General features: G+C 36.3%; 1 protein-coding gene across 1 annotated transcript in view; it reads right to left on the bottom strand.

The window, feature by feature from the left end:
* Positions 1–21790, bottom strand: part of LOC126972785 (sodium-dependent serotonin transporter) — a 45936-nt gene that overhangs the window by 21163 nt on the left and 2983 nt on the right. Inside the window, exons 2-4 of the mRNA XM_050819829.1 lie at positions 9401–9565; positions 8341–8497; positions 7914–8048 (exon numbers count right to left, since the gene is read on the bottom strand). Of these exons, the coding sequence (XP_050675786.1) occupies positions 7914–8048; positions 8341–8497; positions 9401–9517 (409 nt within the window). The 5' untranslated portion in view covers positions 9518–9565. The remainder of the gene's footprint in view (positions 1–7913; positions 8049–8340; positions 8498–9400; positions 9566–21790) is intronic.

Below are 21790 nucleotides of genomic sequence, written 5' to 3'. Positions count from 1 at the left end.
TACAATATTTTAAGTAAGAAATAAAAAAAAAAATGCGATGCTTCTTATATTTGAATCGTGTTCAACATTAAAAAGCGTGTAGATATATAATATTTCATGAAAACTAATAAAAATAAAAACTATGAAAGCGTTTTTTATAGTCTACCAAAATGGTTAATGGTTAATCAGTATCTATTATTGAACATATTATTTAAAAGAAATGAAATAAATAATATGTTAAAAATTATTCCATGAAAAATGTATAAAAATTTTCGTTCAATTCGCAATTTTGTTGTGAAAAGAATGTGATAGAATTAGAAATAAGTTCTTAGTGAAATACATTTAAATGTTGTAAAACATTATTTTAATACAATACAAATAATAAATTCGAGAAATCAAGTACATAATATAATATAAAAAAAAATAACTTCTGTCTTTTGCAGAGGTCAGGATGATTGGTCAAATTATCAAAGACGGCTTGGGAAACCTGGCTTTAGGCAGCCAATAGGTCACGATCCAAAAAGAATATTAAAGTTAGAAAAATATATTGATATTCTATAGCTTGCGGCCATGTTTTGTTCCCAATTCCCATGAAAGTTGTAAACTATTAACACAATCGTAGAGTAAGCTAAAGAAAATTGTTTTATAATAAATTACTATTTTTAATTGAACGAGTATATTGTTATTTATTATTAAGTTGTGACACCAAGTTTAAAACACTTATTTTTTATTATTATGAGTAATTTAATTGTTTTATTTTTATACGCGCGATGTTATTGCAGTAGTTGCGATGTAAGGCACAATAAGCCTATAAATTATTAATAAGTGTACATATACCGTGGTAATAATAAAAAAAAATATTCATCATATTTTAAAACTTTATTACAATTACAAAAGTGTTTTGCAAGTCATGAAATAAAAGGCATCTAATATAATAAAAATGTACGTACACAGACTATATCTATAAAGTTACTATAACCAAAGAGTTTATAATGAATATAGTGAGTGTAGACAATTATAATATATATTGTGTGCAAATATCCAATCAATCAATTAGTTGAAAATTCACAAATAAATACAACTACATATAAATCTACCTGTTCACTGATTGATAATAAATGATTTTGATCCGAAAATAACAATTTCTAGCTGGACATAGGAAACACCAGAGTATTGTAGAAGTTGTAACAAGGTTATCGCTGTCAATTTTATTGATATAAACAAGATAATTAACAGCTTATGTCTGTCTAGAAATTGGTGATGGAATTTTACATACATCGGCTACTTTAAGTAGTATAGAATTCTTTAATAAGTATTTGTGTGGATACGAAAATTACTAAAAGCTTAACATCAGGCTGTAATCTGTGAAATGATACTTGTAAAAGATGGAGAATTTAGTGTAATATCAAGTTCCCAAGGGAGAAGTCACCAGTCATTGGGACTCACAATGAAGGGCACCGGCAAATATTTGCGCTGAGCTCGCAGCCCTCGCGATTTAAGTCGTCAGTTCAATGAAACCATTCAATCCAACTCCAGCCATTTCCATTTACTTACGATTTTGTTATTCAATATTGATTTTAATTATTTAACGTAGGCTTCCGTCTTAGAGTATTGCAACTTTATTTCTTATTAGTTATTACACTAGTATAACAAGAGTGCGAAGAGAGACGAGTTTCGTAAAATCGTACAAGATATAAAATACTGCAACTTGATTCGAAACATCTTCTATCGTAACCTCTGGACAAGGTCGCAGAATGAAGAAAATTTAACCTAATTTACTTTAACATCCAGTAGACTTAAGATTGTGTGTTAACTACAAAACACCCATTTGCCGTATCAACCCTCTTCGAGAAAACTCCTCCTAATGACTCACCTAGTATTAGATACTGGGTCTCGTAATCTAAACCGATTGCAATTCTGCGGTCATCTCGAAGGCAAATCCAAATTAGCATCGAAAAAACTGGGAGTCATTAATAAATCAAGGCTCTACTAAGCGCATTTTTGGCCATCCTCTAGTCTGATTTCCAGGGGTTCCAGCATCGCAGAGAATATATTGATTGAGCAAGATTTGTCTGGGATACAGTACTCTGTGAAAGGGCTCGATCACTTGGCGTTTGGTAGAGATGTCGTTTCAGTATGTATGTTCTTCATTTATCATGGAGAGTGTTCTGAAGACGTCTTTGGTATCTGGTTCCTGCTGCTGAATTGTACCTTCACACGCCACATAATAAACGTGGATATCATCCTCATTATCTGGGTGTGTTGTTCCTCCACAGTGCAGTTTTCAAGAACTTTCTGCCACGTAAAACTAAACTATGGAATGCGCTTTCTTGCGTGCGTTCGTGTAACCTCTAAGACCACTGGGTGAGACAGTTGAGTATGTGTGGCGATATTCACTTAAGATCTTTCGAAAAAAAAAACTACTAATTATCTTAAATTCTTCTCTCGATTTGCTTCATCATAGTCAAAATACGCAATCACAATTAGAAATTTAAAAGTCATATCAATATCATTTCAACGTTCTTCCACTTTTAAAAACTGTTATTAAATACTATAACTGACAATCTTCAGCGGCTACTTTGGATCTGTTAAAATAATAGATATTATTAAGTACCTGTAGTCACAAATATACGATTCATAATGAGAGTAATAGTAAGTACTTTCTATACCTCTGAGATCCTCAAGAGTAAAATTCTGTATATATTGGAACACAAGTGTTTCGAGTAGCAGCTCCGTTAAGTCAATAGCATTAGTTTCATACATTTTAATCCGAGTCCAGTGCTCACCATTTGTCTTCGCTAAAAGCATTGCCTGTTGTATATTTATAAAGGAGAGAATTGTTTTCACGCGTCCAGATTCAACCGTCGATAGCCTTTGTAAAAGGTATTTGATTAGTCACGAAGGAAATGGATGACCTCAGAATTATGTATTTGTTAAAGTGCTTTGTTGCGTAGAGTTCATGGAGGTTAAATTGTTAACCGAGTGAGTAGAAGGCACAGAAAAAATGAGCTAGCATTATCGAAAATTGAGCCCTAATAATAGCTGTTACCCGTGACTTTGTCCGCATTAACCAATGTAACCACATTAGTTGTTGTTGCTGCCACATACACATATATGAAACAATCATATATCTCTCATCGTTAAGACAGCGTACGTTAGATAAGTTTTCGATCAACCGTTTTTTATCTTTACAAATCCGACTAACGTCATGGTTCTTATTGCTTATGGAGCCAGTGAAGTGGGTCGTGGATTCAGTTCCTCCTCGGAATAAATACGTATTCTTCTGTCTTGTCTGTTGTTGTTATGCTTTTGGAGTAGTTGGTAGGTATTCTGAAAACAAACTACCATTTGCAAGAACAAATGATGTGCACCTATGTTTCATTTTTTTAGGCTCTGGAATGTAACGTGCGATAATGTTCTTTATGCTCATGAGCACAATAACGAATTTGCTAGAAACTGCGACAATCTTAATGTTAAACGAGATACAAGCATAAACTTGTGCCTACTACTCGGCTAAGTCGAGTTAGTAAGTGTTTTATTGGGCGATTAAAATCTGTGTTAGATACAAGTGACAAGTAAGTAACATACTAATAGTACCTACCCATTATGTTAGTACTCGAATATTCTTTTATTTATTGAAGTGAGTTGCACACATATAATAAAAGTTATTTTTATGTCTTATAGTAGAGTTATTGAAATTTATTAATAAAATACTCCTTTATTAATTCTTTTTAAGACGAACTAAGCACTCCTATGGAAATAATACTTTAAACACGAAAGGAAAGAAACAAAAAAGAGTGAGAGACGCACACAGTTTTCTGAAACTACCACCTTGTTATGTCAAAGAAGGCTTTTCATTATTATTAATTCCCGATTAAGCCTTAAGTCAACAATGTATATCATTAAAGCTGACGAACTTGAAACTTGGGAATAAGAAAAATATTTCGAATAGAAATCTATTAATGAATACGCGAACAACGATTGAGTAGACTTAAGTCCTCTGGGATAGGGGAAAAGAAACAGGATGTCTACGATCACTTAAGCGCAGATAATAAATACAAATAAATCTGGAATATTTGAAAAGCTTTGATCATCGTTCATGAAATATATTATTATCCCCGCCATAATAAATGAAGTTTTACGCAGAATCAGATAAACAAATTATGAATTTATATTTGGTACATATTGCCGACGATTTTCGTTTTTAGGTGCAAATACTTTGTATCGAAAAGCAACCTCTAATTTCTTATGTTCATGAAAGTAATGCAAAGTAATATAAATAGCAATGCAAATGCCCTGTACTTTTCCCGGGGCGTAAAAAGAATAGGGGAGTCCCAGGCCCATGGGTGTCATAAGAGGCGACTAAGGGCTAGGCGTAAGAGGCTTCCACCCGAATATGACAGCGGTACTAAAAAAGATTTTACCCCAGGAGGGTACCGGCTCTACCAGAGTTGGAGAATCCCTCCCCGGGCACTCTAGCTCGGGCTGCCCTTCGTATTCTGGGGAGGGCACAGAACCGCGCATGACCAAGGACAAACGAGGCAGTATCACCACGGCACCCCGCTCCACACTCAACGTGGACTTTTGCAATATTAGGGGAATTCACTCCAATTCAAACGCCGTCCACCACCACCTTGAGACGGCGCAGCCGGCCTTGTGTTTCCTTACTTACGCAAATATCTCGACCTAGCGATACGTCATATTTAACGTTCCCCGGGTACAAAATTGAGCACAATTTTTTGCCTCATGCCGGGGTATGTGTGTTCGTTAGGGAGGATATCTGCTGTCGCCGTCTCGGCAATTTTGAGGGTAGGGACCTGTCCACTCTCTGGCTCCGCGTAGATTTAGAGGACTGCGTCCGCATCTATGCGTCCATACAGGTCCCATAGTGGTAACGCAGAAACCGATCATCCCATGGGCTGCGTTCAAGCGGCAATTGACGACGTACTTGCACAGATCCCCTCCGCTGAAATCGTAGTCTTGGGTGATTTCAACGGGCACAATGCCGAATGGCTTGGAACACGTACCACAGACTACGCAGTGCGATCTGTGCATAATTTTGCATTGGCGTACGGTCTGTCCCAATTGGTTGAGTCGCCAACGCGGCTCCCGGATGTGGATAGCCACATGCCGTCCTTATTGGATCTTCTGCTGACTACACATCCCGACGGTTACCAGGTCTTTGTCGACGCCCCTCTCGGAACGTCCGACCATTGCCTGGTCAGGAGTGTAGTGCCTATCCGACGCCAACGTCGCAGACCACCAGCGACCCGCCGCGTTTGGCACTAAAAGTCAGCAGATTGGGATAGGATGCGTTCCTTTTTTGCATCCTACCCTTGGGACAGGGTTTTTTCCCTTCGGATGATCCTAGTGCCTGCGCCGTTGCAGTAGCCGATGTGATACTACAGGGTATGGATATTTTTATACCAAACTCTGTAGTACCCATCGGTGGCAGATCACAGCCCTGGTTCGATGCGTCTGTTAAAGCAGCATCTGACTGCAAAAAACAGGCGTATCGAACTTGGGTTGCGGCGCTGGGCACAAAGGATCCGAACTGCACAGTTCTTAAGAGGAAATACAACCGTGCCTCCAGATTTTTTAAAAAAAATCGTCGTCAAAATCGGCGAGCAGCTTTCCAGTTACCCGACCGGAACACGCAAGTTCTGGTCGTTGTCAAAAGCTGCTCTTGGTAACTTCAGCCAGCCGTCCATGCCGCCGTTGCACATGAGGAATGACACCCTGGCCCAAACGGCAAAAGAGAAAGCCGATCTCTTGTGCACTCTTTTCGCCTCCAACTCGACTCTTGATGACAACGGAAAAACACCGCCGACCATCCCGTGGTGTCAGAGCTCTATGCCTGAAGTACAGTTCAGATAGAAAACTGTTAGGCGAGCTCTGTTTTCGTTGGACGTCAGGAAGTCGAGCGGGCCGGATGGCATTTCTCCAATCGTGCTTAGAATGTGTGCCCCTGAGTTGACGCCGGTGCTAACGCGTTTATTCCGGCACTCTTATGCTAAAGGCGTAGTCCCTGACTCATGGAAGTCAGCCCATGTCCATCCGATCCAAAAAAAAGGAGACAGTTCGGATCCGGCAAACTACAGGCCTATTGCTGTTACCTCCCTGCTCTCCAAAATCATGGAGAGCATAATTAGCCGTCAGCTCTTGGTATATCTAGAGGGTCACCAGTTGATCAACGACCGACAATACGGGTTTCGCCATGGTCGGTCGGCAGGTGATCTTCTGGTATACCTAACACATAGATGGGCAGCGGCTATTGAAAGCAAGGGGGAAGGCCTGGCAGTTAGCCTGGATATAGCGAAGGCCTTTGATCGTGTATGGCACAAGGCGCTCCTCTCCAAACTTCCATCATTTGGGCTTCGCGAGAGCTTGTGCAAGTGGACCTCCAGCTTCCTCACTGGGCGCAGCATACAGGTCGTTGTCGACGGATATTGCTCAAAGCCGAAGCCCGTGAATGCTGGAGTGCCCCAAGGCTGTGTGCTGTCTCCCACGCTGTTTCTTCTGCATATCAATGATATGTTGGACACCTCTAACATTCATTGCTATGCAGACGATAGCACTGGTGATGCCGTATACACTGGCCATGCAGGTCTCTCTCGTGTCTTCTATCAAGTCCTCTCTTGAGAAGGTCGCGGAATGGGGAAAATTGAACCTTGTCCAATTTAACCCCCAGAAGACTCAAGTTTGCGCGTTTACCACTAAAAAAACCCCATTTGTCGTATCACCGCTCTTCGAGAACACTTCTCTTAAAGCCGCGCCTAGTATCGGAATACTGGGTCTCGAAATCTCGAGCGATTGCCAATTTCGTGGTCATCTGGAAGGCAAAGCCAAATTGGCTTCAAAGAAACTGGGCGTCATTAATAGATCACGGCAATACTTCAAGCCGGCCCACAAACTAGCGCTCTACAAAGCGCAAGTCCGGCCACACATGGAGTATTGCTGTCATCTCTGGTCTGGCGCACCCCAGTATCAGCTCGATCCATTTGACCGCGTGCAACGCAGAGCAGCTTGAATTGTCGGGGACCCAGTGCTCTGTGAACGGCTGGATCACTTGGTGTTGCGTAGAGACGTCGCTTCATTGTGTGTCTTCTACCGCATTTATCACGGGGAGTGTTCTGAAGAGCTGTTTAACCTGATTCCTGCCCCCCGAATTCCACCTTCGCACGACATGCCACAAGTAAGGATATCATCCTCACCATCTGGATGTGTGGCGGTCCTCCACAGTGCGGTTTTCAAGGAGCTTTCTTCCACGTACTACAAAGCTGTGGAATGAGCTTCCTTGTGCGGTGTTTCAGGGACGATACGACATGGGTACCTTCAAAAAAACCGCGTACACCTTCCTTAAAGGCCGGCAACGCTCCTGTGATTCCCCCGGTGTTGCAAGAGATTATGGGCGGCGGTGATCACTTAACAACAGGTGACCCGTACGCTCGTTTGTCCTCCTATTCCATAAAAAAAAAGCAAAAAAGTTTTTTTTCGTCAGCAATTTGAGGCTAAATGATACTGTGTTTTTTACGGGAATACGTGTACATTTCGATATTTGGTTTTAAAGAGCGCATTATAATATGCCAGAAACCCATTTGGGACACTACGATCCTAAAGATCTTTAATTTTCTTGCTGATCGCAAATTATCCATTCTTTGAATCATGAATCTGTGAAATGAATATTTACTGTCATATTTAATATCTATAATGATGATGGCCTGTGACATTAGAAGTAAAAGACAAATTACCAATATTAAAAGTTATTTGAAAAGTTCAGGTTTTATTATTTATTAAGTGTTTTCCCTTGGTACTTATCATCAAAGATCTAATTAATTGGGAATTAGAATAAATTGGAAATTATTTGCAGCAGTGAACCTCAAAATGAGGATTTCTGCTCCTACACCAATAGATTCTATCAAGACACTACATACCTTTGAGAGCAGGACAGATCCGCTTCCAGAGCGTGAGACAGCCGCAGCGATGGTATTGTCCCAGCGCGAGCTCCATGAAGAAGAGCGGCAGACCTCCGAACAACAGCATCACGCAGTACGGTATCAGGAATGCACCTGATAGTGCAGACTCCGTACAATAACATATTCACGGTTCAATTTAAATTTGTGTTGAAGTATTAACTACGGTTGATGAGTTTCAATGCGATAATTACATTGGTTTTTATTTAGAAACAGGTATTATACTTAATATCTTTATCCTCATATTACAATGTGAAAACGGATGAAAATTGAAATGCGTTGGCAAGTTAGTTTGCCTTGGCAATTTCTAATGAATAAGAACGATTTAGCATTGGAGATCTATATTAAAAAAATAATGCTTTACTCTAAGGTCATATGAAGGACATACCGCCTCCGTTCTGGTAACAGATATAGGGAAATCGCCACACGTTGCCAAGGTCTACCGCGAACCCCACCACAGCCAGAAGGAACTCCGCCTTCTTTGCCCATGTCTCCCGCTGCCGCGGTGGTGTCAGAGATACCACCATTGACCTGCTCTTCGGGACCTGATATAGAATCAAAGGGTTTATTATTTATTATCAGGTAAATAGTTAATATTATTTTAATTATTGTTCAAAAGTTATCTAAGAAGTCCACGCCCTTCTGAAACTAGATTGTTAGAAGGTAGCAAGAAGAAGAATGTAGAGCTTTTATATACAAGTTAATATTATAGTAGCGAGCTTTCGCTGATTGCTCCTAGAAGTCTTCTAGCACACCAACGAAAATAATATAGTAGTCTTTGCGATAATTCTGGTTATAGCGAAGGCTTTTGATTGAATATGGCACAATGTTCTTTCCACAAAACCTTTATTGTATGGGCTTTCCGAGAGTTTTTGCAAGTATCAACGGTTGTTCCTCAGACTCGAAGTGCGTTAACGCTAGTTTTAGAGGCAGGATGTGTGCTGTCTCCTATTCTATTTTTTCTGTATGTCAATCAATATCCTCAAACATGCATTGTTATTTTATGTCAGGATATACACCACCAGGCGCAGGGGAGATACAGAAAGTCGAAATTTGAGCGATTGCCAATTCTCTGGTCATCTGGACAGCCACATATGAGGTGTTGCTGCCATCTCTAGTCTAGTGAGCCAAGTACCCACTCAAACCATTTCACCGCGTGTTATAATTGCTCATTTTGTCGAGGACCCAGTATTCTACGAGCGGTTCGATCGCTTAGCGTTGCGTAGAGTCATTGCGTATTTATTATGAGGAGTATTTGGCAGAGATATTTTAGCCTGATGACTTCCGTAAACTTAAATATTATCCTCACGATCTGGATATGCAGCCTTCCTCTTCATTGCGGATATTAAGGCACTCCTTCCATTCTTCCACATACCACTAAGCTGTATAATGACCTAAATTGCCGGCAATGCTTTACTACTATACTATGTATGATTCGATTAGCTTACGTTGTTGGAGAGCGGCTGTGTTACGGAGGCGTGCGCGGAGGCAGCCGAGGTCGGCGAGTCCGGTGTAGCGGAAGCGGTCGCGGTCGCGGGAGCGGACGTGGACGCGGGCGGAGGCATCTCGTCCTCACACTCGCCCAGCCGCCGCTCCGGCCCAGGGCTTTCGCCCTAAAACAACAAAGAACAGACCGTCAGAACCACTGAAACTAAACAGCTTGTTATTTTTATGTATCGGTAGCGATATCCCTCACTTCTGAGATTCATTATCATCATCATCATCAGTCGGAAGACGTCCACTGCTGGACAAAGACATCCTCCAAAGATTTACACGACGATAGGTACTGCGCTGCCCTCATCCAACGTATTCCGGCGATCTTGACCAGATCGTTGGTCTATCTATCTTGTGGGTGGCCTGGCCTACCAACACTGCGTCTTCCGGTACGTGGATGCCATTCCGTGACTTTACTGGGATTAAGTATACAAATTTAATTTGTACCAAATTCATGGCCGATGCGGGACTCGAACTCGCGCCTTTCAGGTTTCGTCGGAGCACTCTTACCAACTGAGCCAACCGTCCAAGTACCGCATCGTCCATGAATTTTGGTAAAAAATTGTGCATTGAAATTATTACTTTTAATTTTATTAGTATATTATATCAATGGAACAGACACACGCTTTGTACGATATCTGCTTTCGTAACATAACAACTATCTCATTGTAGATACAAAACTCTGGCATCAAGTTTCGATTGAAGATTTCTTTTCAACAGTTTTTCGAAAAATTAAAACTTCGTCCATCTGTGTTGTAGTAAATAATTTGAAGTAAGAGTGAATTCAACATATTATCTCTTATATCGACGTGAGTATCACACATTTAATTATAATACTTTGAAACGCGTAAACTTACTGAAGTAATGCAAATGTTCTAGATCAGTGTTTCCTAAACCTAATACTGCCATGGCCCCGTAATTCGTGACCCATCTTACTTTTAAACCCAAGCCAAAATAATATCTACACATTTTCTAATAGTAAAAAACTTTTTAGTACATACTTTGTTATCGCCTATTTAGTCACAAGATTTTAGTGCGAAGTGTGTAGCTGTTGCTTCAACTAATTCTTTATAACTAATTATTAATTTATGACCTAATAATACACACTTTCGATACATATTCCATACGTTATTCCGAATTTAATAAGCAATAAAATTATTATATTAATAAAAGCTCATAAAATTGGAATATAATCTTTATATCAAGTTTAAACGTTTTTAATCTGTCGGATAGCCTGTTACTCGAAGTAGCGAAAACAAAAAATGTTTGCAGACCAGAATTTCAAAGAGTACAAATTGTTTTTAAATAATGTTAACAGTTTGCAAAATCAACAAGTAGGTACGTTAGTTGGACAGTATATACGTGACCATAACGTGACAGCACAGTCCCGCACTTCGAGCAGTAAACACGGTGACAATTTGGCGTGTTTGCGAACAACCCACAATCCCGTCGCACAGATTGCTTAGCAAATAATAATAATGGGGAATGACCCTTCCGTTCGTAGAGCAAACGTTCAAAATATTTGCTTTTTTTTTCCAATTGTATGTCCCAGTACTTATTTAAAACACTTGGGCTTACTTAAACCAGATCAAAATATAGAAAAATCTGATAGTTTTATTAGCTGATAGCAGAGATTCCCATTTTTTTTCTCGTAGAGAACTTTTCCAAATTTTACTGGTATCTGTGAACCTCTGCTGTTACCACCATGTTCCCAAAAAATAGCTAAAGGTGTCTTAATAAGTTACTCTAAGCTTAGCATTACTTCTCCCTGTCATATAATTCTGTAGTGACAATTAATGTATGATAAAGAGAAAAAAATGGTGAAACAAAAAACCAATCTGAAGATTGGATCTAATGATAAAAATTTGCGGAGTAGCTAGTTCATCCTAAATTCAGAATGGGCTATAATAGCCCATTGGTTAGTGACCCTGCCTACTGAGCTAGAGGTCCCGGGTTCGACTCCCGGGAGGTGCAATCATTTATATGATGAATGTGTAGACTGCGTAGATGTAGCCAAGAACATCGCGCTAATCCGTGGACGATACGAAGCATCGTCCGCTAATGAAGCCTCAGCATTAGCATTCGTGTTTCTATTAGCGGAGAATCAAACATACTCAAATTTTATGCCTTTTCACTTAACAAGCATTGCAGGCCACGCGAAAAGCCAAGTCAAAATTTTTCTTCTTTATTTTCGAAATCACATAATATCTACGTGGAACTCTCCTTACAATTTGTGAATGCCGGGTCTCCCGTAGAACCCAAGAAGTCCGCCTGGACCACTTTGAGAATCACTGGTTAAAATTAAGATATAAAATAATGACAATTCATTTTACACAGTGAGGTATTTTTACAGTACCTACCATTAGGCAGGTAATGTAAAACGACATATATTTAAACAAATAGAAGATAATAAAAATCTTAATCTACTTTTATATTGCCTGTATTTGTCTGATTTTTATGTAATTTGAATATTGTGTAGTCCGGTGACGCGCGAAGTGTGATGTTATTGGGGTCATATCATAATATATTATAACTTAGGTCGTTAAATATTGTGTTACGGATACTGTTATGTCTAGGCTACGACGCTTCACATTAATTTAGATTTGTTGAATCATGTTCTCGTACTTGAATAAAAGTAAATAATTGCCATAAAAAAGAAGCCTACCAATTATTTCTATTCTTTTGCCCTTCTTTCTAAAAAAGGGCTGAGTTTGTTGTGGGCTTTATCTCAGTTAACCCCTTCAAAAAGGTCTTATCCCTAATGAAACCTTGGTATCTTCAAAGTCATGTCTTAAATTTAACGTTTTGTTATGAAAGGTTGATAATTTTTTTCACACATTTAATTTCCTTCACGTATATTTTAAATTCACAAACTGAATCCAAAAGGACCTAAATATATCTCAATAAATTGAAGATACTCACGAAGACTAAAATTTATCATCCCGAAAACACTCAAACACTGTTAGGTCAGCGGACTGGTGCGAAATTTATTTGAAGCCATCTACTTGTTTAAAATAAAACATAAAGATTGACAAAGGAAACAGGAAAACATAAATAAATCTTTGTAGATCGATTAAATCGGAACGAATCGTAAGGAATGCAATCAGTATCATCTAAGACATTTAAATCGCTTCAAGTGGGATCACGTTTAACTGCGGAGAGAATTAGAAGTTGATTTTCTTAATGGGATAAAAGCTTATGTTTTATTGTATTAATTAAGTTAAGGATTTATCGCGGATCGCCTGAGCAAGGTTTATCAAGATTGACGTTTGTGAGGGCTTTTGCTCTCCTGTTATCTATTATCTCACTGTTTATTGCTCGCAAATGGTGAAATTAACAATTATAAGTAATGATTATTTTTTTAAGGATAATTCATACCATTTAGGTGTTTAATGGTACATTAATTCTTTATTTGCATGATGTGTGTATAAAACTTAAACTCACTTCTGGGAACAATACACAAATAAAATTTGAAAACACGTCACTCGAACGAGTTAGCTCAGTTGGGAGAGCACTCGCACGGAACGCGAGATGTCGTGGGTTCGAGTCCTGCATCGTCCATAAAATTTTGTTATCAAATTTTATTTGTGTATAAAAGTTAACAAAAATACTATACGAATCAACACATTAGCCAAAAAGGGCATGCAAATTCCATTAGCTCTACGTCATTGTATAATAATAAAATTCTAACATTACAGCACATCATTTTTTATTGTTACAGCATATTAACATCTACACAAAATATAGATATCATATTATATATGTAGTCAAAGTTAAACACAAGATTATAAAAAAGAAAATTACAAATTTAAAAAGTCAGATACAGCATAGATTATGAAATGATTGATACGATATGCTGATAAACTAAACGTGTAAACTGAATTTGGGCAAGCGTGAGGTACTCCTGACTCAGACAACATGTCAAAAAAGCAGTTTTATCGAAACTTATATTGTTTTTTTTTTATTATATAGCACATGTTAATATGAGTGCACTTATATGTAGTTAAATAATATGTCAGACCGTACTTATAATTATTTTTCAATAACGTTTATTCTGTTTATGATAGTAAATATTAACATTAAAAATTTATTATTTATTTTTCATTTTTTAGTCAAATTAGTATAATGTCATCGGTCCTCGATAAATCTACAAAGTTTGAACGAAATCTAGCCGTTTAAAGTGGGTCAAAATCGCGCCCAAAGAAGTAGGTTACAAACATACAGGTGAAGCTAATATAAAGCGTATAAAAATGGTGGCAGGGAAATTGGTCGAAAAATTTATCATACCGGAACATATTTTTTTATTATCTAAAGTATCGCTGCAGACTTTCTTAATTAATATGAGCGTTCAATTCACTGTCATTTCATTATTACTTATAAAAAACTAAGATATGACTGGACATCGGTTACGATATTGCTAATAAACTTCACAATTATACTCTCTCCATTCAGCCTAGTGAGAAATCGGTCCGAGGATCGAGTTTCCTTCCGAAACGCCCTGCGCCTGTGAGCTATATAAAATCCGCTCGATTTTCTTCATCTAGCCAAGCTACCCTGACATTTATAGAACCATCTATTCTATAATAGGCTTCCTTAATTATTTTTTTACATATAAGATTTGAATTGACGGATTGATAGCTCTGTCACTTTTGATGGGAGTATTTTTAGAAACGCATAGAGTTTCCCATGAAAGAATCGTTAACTTTTTGTAATCGGTATTTTGGAATCAACAATTTATTCTTGTATCTTGTTAGTAAAATAAAGTAATTGACTAAAATGTTGTGTTAAGTTTAGATTTTGTGCTTACATTTAAATCTATACTATTAAAGAGTTGGGGTCATTTTATTGGCAATAACTCTAGCGGAGGCCGTAAAGTTGACAAAAGACGTTAGCCCTTGCGAGTATGTTGTATGTCGCGGCTGTAGGCCCGCCTTATCTTGCATTGTTACTTTTATCATACTCTTATGTCGCAGTTAAAAAGGCCATAACGAGCCCAGCCTGATGTTTATTGGATAATATTTAGTATGAGCCTGCTATCAATGTATTTAAAGTTTTTATTTAGGTTATGATGTTTATCAAGCGCTGTTTCATTCATTCATTTATTTGGAAACAAAACAGAAGCATCATTTAATTAATTACATACAAAAGATATGAAATTTTAACTAAATATAAAGAAGTACATAAAGTCGACACGGACGAGTAAAAAAAGAAGTACTCCACGCCGTGATATTAGCAAGTGAAGCACCGTTGTGCTAGTGTGTGTGCGGTTACGGGGGATACTAGTTACACAATTTTTTCTCCCTTACATATAATAAATATATGGCCACAAATACTTACAAAGTATCGTTTTTACACTTTGTCACGGCATTTTTAAAATATTTTATTGAGACGCAAACTTATCTGTCACAAACGATGACAATTCTCATAATGGTCGCCTATCGGCCTGTAGTAGTGTAAGTGTGTGGGACTATGTATTTCCACGTTAATCGGCTTGTTTTGGTGCTACACTGTTATGTAAGGTGACACAGAGTAATTATTTTTTTACTAGTCCGTGAAATTCGATAGTAAAATATATAATAATATTTTATAATTATAATATGATGTTACCCCAAATAGTTGATTAAATTATTGCTTATTGCCACAGAGATCAGGATAAAATATATTTGTCAATCGATTGTTATTATATATACATGATAAAATAAATCATAGCATATATACAAAAAGCCGCCAGTCGGACTCGCCCATAAAGGGTTCCGTAGCAGCAAATAACATAAGATAAAAGTTCTTGTAGTTCTTTGTAAGTTTGATCGATGTATCGATAATAGTGTATTTCTTTTAAATTAAGTTTTTATTACGGACGGACAGACAGACATGACGAATCCATAAGGATTTTGTTCATGATAATTTGATGAAAATGTTAATCACAATAAACTACACAATTATTATACGTGTGTCACCGTTTAATGTGCTGAAAACCTACCAACGATTGACATAATACTTACCTTAAGAATATTTTCTAGAGTTACTTGGAATCAATTTCAGTTAAGTAAAAATATTGCGTGCGTACAAAGTACATATGTCAGAAGTGAAACCTGCATGGTGCATCAACCTCTAAACTGCATATGAATTCCTGGTACGTGTTGCTCGGATGACACATGATTTCTACCGTTATGAAAGACATTCCTACCACCACTTATATACATAATAATATCTTCTCCTGGTGTCTATGTAATAATACGTCGTGCGCTTGGAGGCAGAATATATTAATGTATACTCGCGCCATACTTAAGACAATCTCTTCTTTAACTATGATCGCCTGGTTCGCCTGAAAACGTTGTATTATGCTTCCTATCTCATTATCTCCCATGTTAAATATTATGAATTGATATGACTGCTCTTTTTACTGTCGCTTTTTCGTTTCATCGACTTTCATATAACAACGATGATAAGGAAGTTTTCACTTCAATAGTATGCATATTTCTGTCTCATTCTTTGCCGGCTTCATCCTACACATTTTTGTATTTGTGTCTCTTATCTGCCGTTTTTTCCGTTGCATCCAGTTTGAAAACACAACGATTCTAAAGAAGTTTCACTTCAATAAACTAAATGATTCGAATTATATCACCCAATCCATCAATCTCTAATTTATACATAAAACGAAAAGTTAAATGAAATGTGCGTAAGCGGAATAAAGGTGAATAATAATAAATCTGTTACAGATTCAATGAATATTTGGAAAATTCGTTAATATTCAGAATATTGATATATTATAATATCTAAGTTTTTTATTTGTTTAATTTCAAAAACTTGGAAAACCGGAGCAAAAATCTGGTGTCTTTTTGAGGTTACCCTTATTTGAGTTTTTCAATTTGAATTTAGATTTGATCAAATCGCTTAGAGAAAATGGAGAAATATTTTGATTTTTTTAACTTGAAATGTGTTTTTTGAGATGCTAGTTGTGGATATTGCAATTAATAATCTGATAGTAAATCCTTCTACTATTAATATATAATATGATTAGTATGGTGAATATCTAAGTGATTGGAAAACCTGGGACTAGCTTATGATTATTTTATAGCAATAGCAATGACAGTACAATATTGTATAAAAAGGAATGCTGGGAGAGTTGCATGCGACGCTTCTTATCTCTCAGAGCGCCATTTGCTACCGAAGACGTAGTAGTATCTGGTATATTAGAAATGACAGCAAAAAGAATTCTAAAGGAATCAATTTTTGAGAAGAGAAATGCCTTTTATGACTTTTAATATTTACCCCCTTATTCATAATAGTCTGCTAACTTAAAGCATTGCTAATTCTCACTCTGTCTTCTCCTATTGACCTAAGTCAGAATGAGAAAAAACACTCCTTAGCGGCTGTTTAAAGTTAGCGGACCATTTTGAATAAGGGGTTAATTATAATAATAACTTGGTTTGAAGGAACAGGATTGTTTGAAAAATTTCGCTAACAATGAACGTAGAAGACGTTGGATAGATGCAATTGTTACAAATCACGTTGCGAAAGAGATAAAAACTTTCATCGAAGTGAACCCAAAAGTATATATGAAACTGTGGAGACATTGCATACTTGTCAAGGTATTATGTGGTACGATATTGTGCTTAGTTAGATGCAGTTTGAAACATCGTTACACAAGTTATTAAACTTCCAATCAACAATCTTGGGCATTGATAACTCTACAACCGTGACCTTTAATCTTCATGTATGGATATTTTGATGTTTATTTTAAGGATTTCCCATGTGGTAGGAACTTCAATCAAATATCTAATATAGTACCTACTAGAAAAAAGATAACAGCCTCAATTCAGCAGGAAAAGTTATTTTGGTTCAGTCAATGTGCTGACGTGGTAGCGCTTATTAAAACACGATAAAAAACACACTTCTAGGACACTAAAAATACATATGTTATACTACTTTAATTTTGTAATTATTCGACTTCGTGCGCGTGCAATCCTTATTTTGGGCAGCGTTTTTTCATATTTTAATATACTTACTCACTTTGCAAGTATTACACTACAAACTGCCGTGGTTAATACATTTTTATAAGCACCAAACAACCATAGTACCTTAACCAACTATAGAAATTTCATCCCTCTTTTTCAGCTCACACAGGTCCAAAGTTTAAAAACGCTAGAACAAATATTTATTTGTTTATTATCATGTGCCTAAATACAAAGTTGGTGGTTGAATGGTGTTATCTTCGATAATGACGAACTTTCATACAAACTTCCACTCCCTATTTCAACCCCGCCAAGTCTTTTATTCGTGATAAAAGGTAGCCTATATCCTTTTCAAACTCTTGTCTATCTTTGTACTAAATTTAATTAAAAACGGTTCAGTGGCTTAGGCGTTAATGCATAACAAACAAAAAATAAAAAAAATATTTTAAAATAAAAATATGTAATTCACCTGTTACTAATCTAGTCGCAGTTAGTGTAGGCACGATTTCTATATTAAATCTAGTTCATAAAATAATAATCAAAATTCAAATTCAAATATTTTTATCCAAAATAGGATGTGAAATGACTTATTGAAAGTCAAAAAACTACCACCCATTCCAAAATGAATGCCTCAGGCCTGAGAAGAATGGGCGCAACAAACTCAGCGGTTTTTTTTTTATCAAAAATATGTTTTACAATTAAAGTTACATTTACAAAGTAACAAAGTAAAATTGTACAATTAGACTTATTATTTAATAGCTTGAGGGCGGTCGCTCCATTCCCAATGTTCAAAGCAAAAGTATTACGTTATTCAATAGAATTAATAATCTTAATGATTAAGAAAGTCATTCATGTTATAGTAACCTTTACCACACAAACGTTTTTTAACAATTCTATTGAATAACGTAACACTTTTGCTTTGAACATTTTCTGGGATCCTGTCGTAAAAGCATATACATCGCCCCACAACAGACTTGCTAACGCGACTAAGTCGTACTAGTCTCCACATATTTGTAAACCTTTCTTTAAAAATTACAACATTACGAGGTACAAAATAAGTAGTATTATGTATACAAACAGAGGAAACAAATGAAATGTAACAAAGGAACGCTGCTCAAATACTTTCCTTTACTTTGCTTTCAACTTTTTTTTTCTAACATTCCTTTATGTGTCCTTGATGAGAATTTTTGTCTTATTTTGCGTTTAAATAAAAATAAACCGCTGTGAAACTCGCGGCTAAATTTTAACGGCCTTACAAATATACTTGGTATAAAGTTATGTATCTTAGAATAAACCAAGAATATGTTCGTTTTTTTTATGAATATAAGGGACAAGTCGAGCTGGACGTTAAGCTGATGGTAATTTATACGCCATGCCCATTACAATGCAGTGCCGGTCAGTATACTTGAAAAGCCCAACAATTCTGAGCAGCACTACAATTGTGCTCGTCACCTTGAGACATAATATGTTAAGTCTCATTTGTCCTTCGGACCCCTTCAGAGCGAAACACGATAATGTTTACACATTACTGCATCACGGTAGAAATAGGCGCTGTTGTGGTAGGTACCCATGATCTAGCCGGCATCCTGTGCAAAGGACCCTCCCACTGGTATACTGGTATATCGTATAACGTTTCCCGCGTTTATTTGCAAGGCTGCCTGATATTCGGCAAACTTCACAATTATCATTAGAAATATTGACAGTGTATCAACATTTTTCATATTCTTTGTTTATTCTCAGGTATAACTGTATACCAAGTTTATTTGAAGGCCGTTAAGATATTATTATGTCCTTGGGATTATGTTAAAACGTCTTACACTTTTCGTTAAATATTTATTATTGGATTACAGAATAGCCACATATTTAAGGGAATAATGGAGATATGAGGGCTATTCGCGCTATAGGTCCTAACCAATCATCAAGAGGAAAATTTAAATGAAATAACATTTTAACTGTTGCCTCTCAATATATTCTTGATAATGCTATGCATGTACATAGACGCGTGAATTCAAATTCAAATATTTTTATTCAATTTGATAATGAATTTGGTAGAAGCTGTCAAAAAAGCTAAAAAAGAACACGCTGATTGTTGGTTGAAAAGATAATTTTATAAATTTGATAATTGATAATTATATAAATGAACATCAATTCCCGCCTAATCGACGCTAGATGAAAAAAATATATACAAACTAGCTGACCCGACAGACGTTATTCTGTAGATAATAAAAAAATGCTGTATAGAACGTCATTGCTCCCTGTTGTTAACTATAATGAAATTGTTTCACAGCAGAATTGTCAAACCGTGCCTCAATAAATTCTCTCATAGAATATATGGCCATATTAATCAAATATTGGAAATAAAAATAACTATGGGTCCCAAATCGAAATAAAAACTATCCTATCTCTCAAGTTGGACTAAACTGCACTCCATGAAGTAATCTCCATTTAAATCCGTTCGTTAGTTTAGGAGTCCATCGAGGACAAACAACGTGTCACGTAATTTATATATATTAAGATTAACAAAAGTATTATGTTGCAAATTGAAAAATGGAATAATTTTATCAAATTAATTTATTGTCATCGGTCCTCGATAAATCTACGAAGCTTGAACAAAATCTGGCGGTTTAAAGTGAGTCAAAATCGCTCCCAAATGAGTCGGTTACAAACAAACATACATACAGGTGAAGCTAATAAAAAGCGTGTAAAAAGAAGCCCGCTGAGTTTCTAGCGACCGTTCTTCACGGCATACTTTTTCGAATGGGTGGTAGTTTCTGACTTTAAACAAAAAAAATTTTTTAAATAAACCCAACTGCCTTCAAAAATACTATTAGAAAACAATACATAATACGATATTTTATTTCTTAGGGACAACAAACAGTTCACACAATACATTTTACAATTATTTCAAAGTATAGTAGACATTAAATTAATTTTAGTGAGAACCCACACCGTTATCCACAGGTTAATTTAATAGTTACTACTATCTTACATGATGAATAACAAAGTTTAACATTAATTAAAGTAATGTGTATATACAAAAAGAGGAAAGAAATATAAAATTAGATGTCTTAAAACTAAGTTATTTACAAAATTACTTTACATTTAAACAAAAGTGTTACCTAATGAGATTTTATATAAAAATATATATGCACTAATAAGTATAAAAATAATTGCGTATTTTTATACAATCTAATTCTAGTTACGATTGTTGTTATTTTTGGAATTAAGCCGCGTGGACCAGCCATCGCTGCCCAGCGGAAGCTAACAGCCACCCCCGTGATGTATTTGTTAGTTACCATTTCGTTTAATTTACATTATGTATTTAAAAGATTTCTGTTACATATTGTTTTATTTATATCACTTTTAAGAAACGATCACATAATATATTTAAATAAACTATCAGCAAATTAGCAATTATTAAATCAAATCATAGTAGAAGTGGTATACTTTACATGGAGTTTGTATATGTGTGTCATCAGAGAAGATACAAATATGATTTGTGTCAAAATTTATGAACGATGCGGGACTCGAACCCACGCCTCTCAGGCTCCGTCCGAGCGCTCTTACCAACTGAGGCCACCGCCCAAGTGACGCATCGATCGTAAATCCTGGTATATCTTGATCACTCTAAGACTATGGCTCTATTTACAGAATCTACTTTACAGTTGATAACCTGCTCAACCCCAATAATTGTATATTAGGGAATTGACTTGAAATCTTTCTAACCTTAACAGTTAGTTATCTTCTAAGTGAAATCTCTCACTTCTGGAAAATATATACAAATATAATTTGCCAATTTAATTTTGGTAAAACTTCAGTAAGGTAGTAACTGAGTAATAAGAGATTCAACAAAAGTTCTGACGAGATATTTTTATTACATTTCTAAATATAACGATTCTTATATTATATATTACTAGCTGACCCAGTAAACGTTGTATTGCCGATATTAAAATCGCGATACAAAAGTAACTGTTGATCGTGGATGGGTGAAAATTTGAAGGTGATATGTATTTTAATGCTGACTCATAATCAAACAAATTAAAAAAAAATGTCAAAAAAATTAAAAAAAAAATTGACGTGGACCACCCTTAACATTTAGGGGTATGAAAAATAGATGTTGTCCGATTCTCAGACCTACCCAATATGCACTCACATGAGAATCGGTCAAGCCGTTTCGAAGGAGTTTAACTACAAACACCGCGACATGAGAATTTTATATATTAGATGGAAGATGACAAAATAGTATATATAACGCAACATTTAATATAATATCTAATTTTCAACATTGTACTAATGCTATGAATAGTTTAAAATGAAAAATGTAGATACAAACAAAATATTCAGGTAATGCGAAGGGACGCTTATACTGTGACCCTTCATACCTTCGTG

Source organism: Leptidea sinapis, chromosome 27, assembly GCF_905404315.1.
Source record: "Leptidea sinapis chromosome 27, ilLepSina1.1, whole genome shotgun sequence".
Taxonomy (NCBI): Eukaryota; Metazoa; Arthropoda; class Insecta; order Lepidoptera; family Pieridae; genus Leptidea; species Leptidea sinapis.
This window is presented reverse-complemented; position numbering and strand designations above follow the sequence as displayed.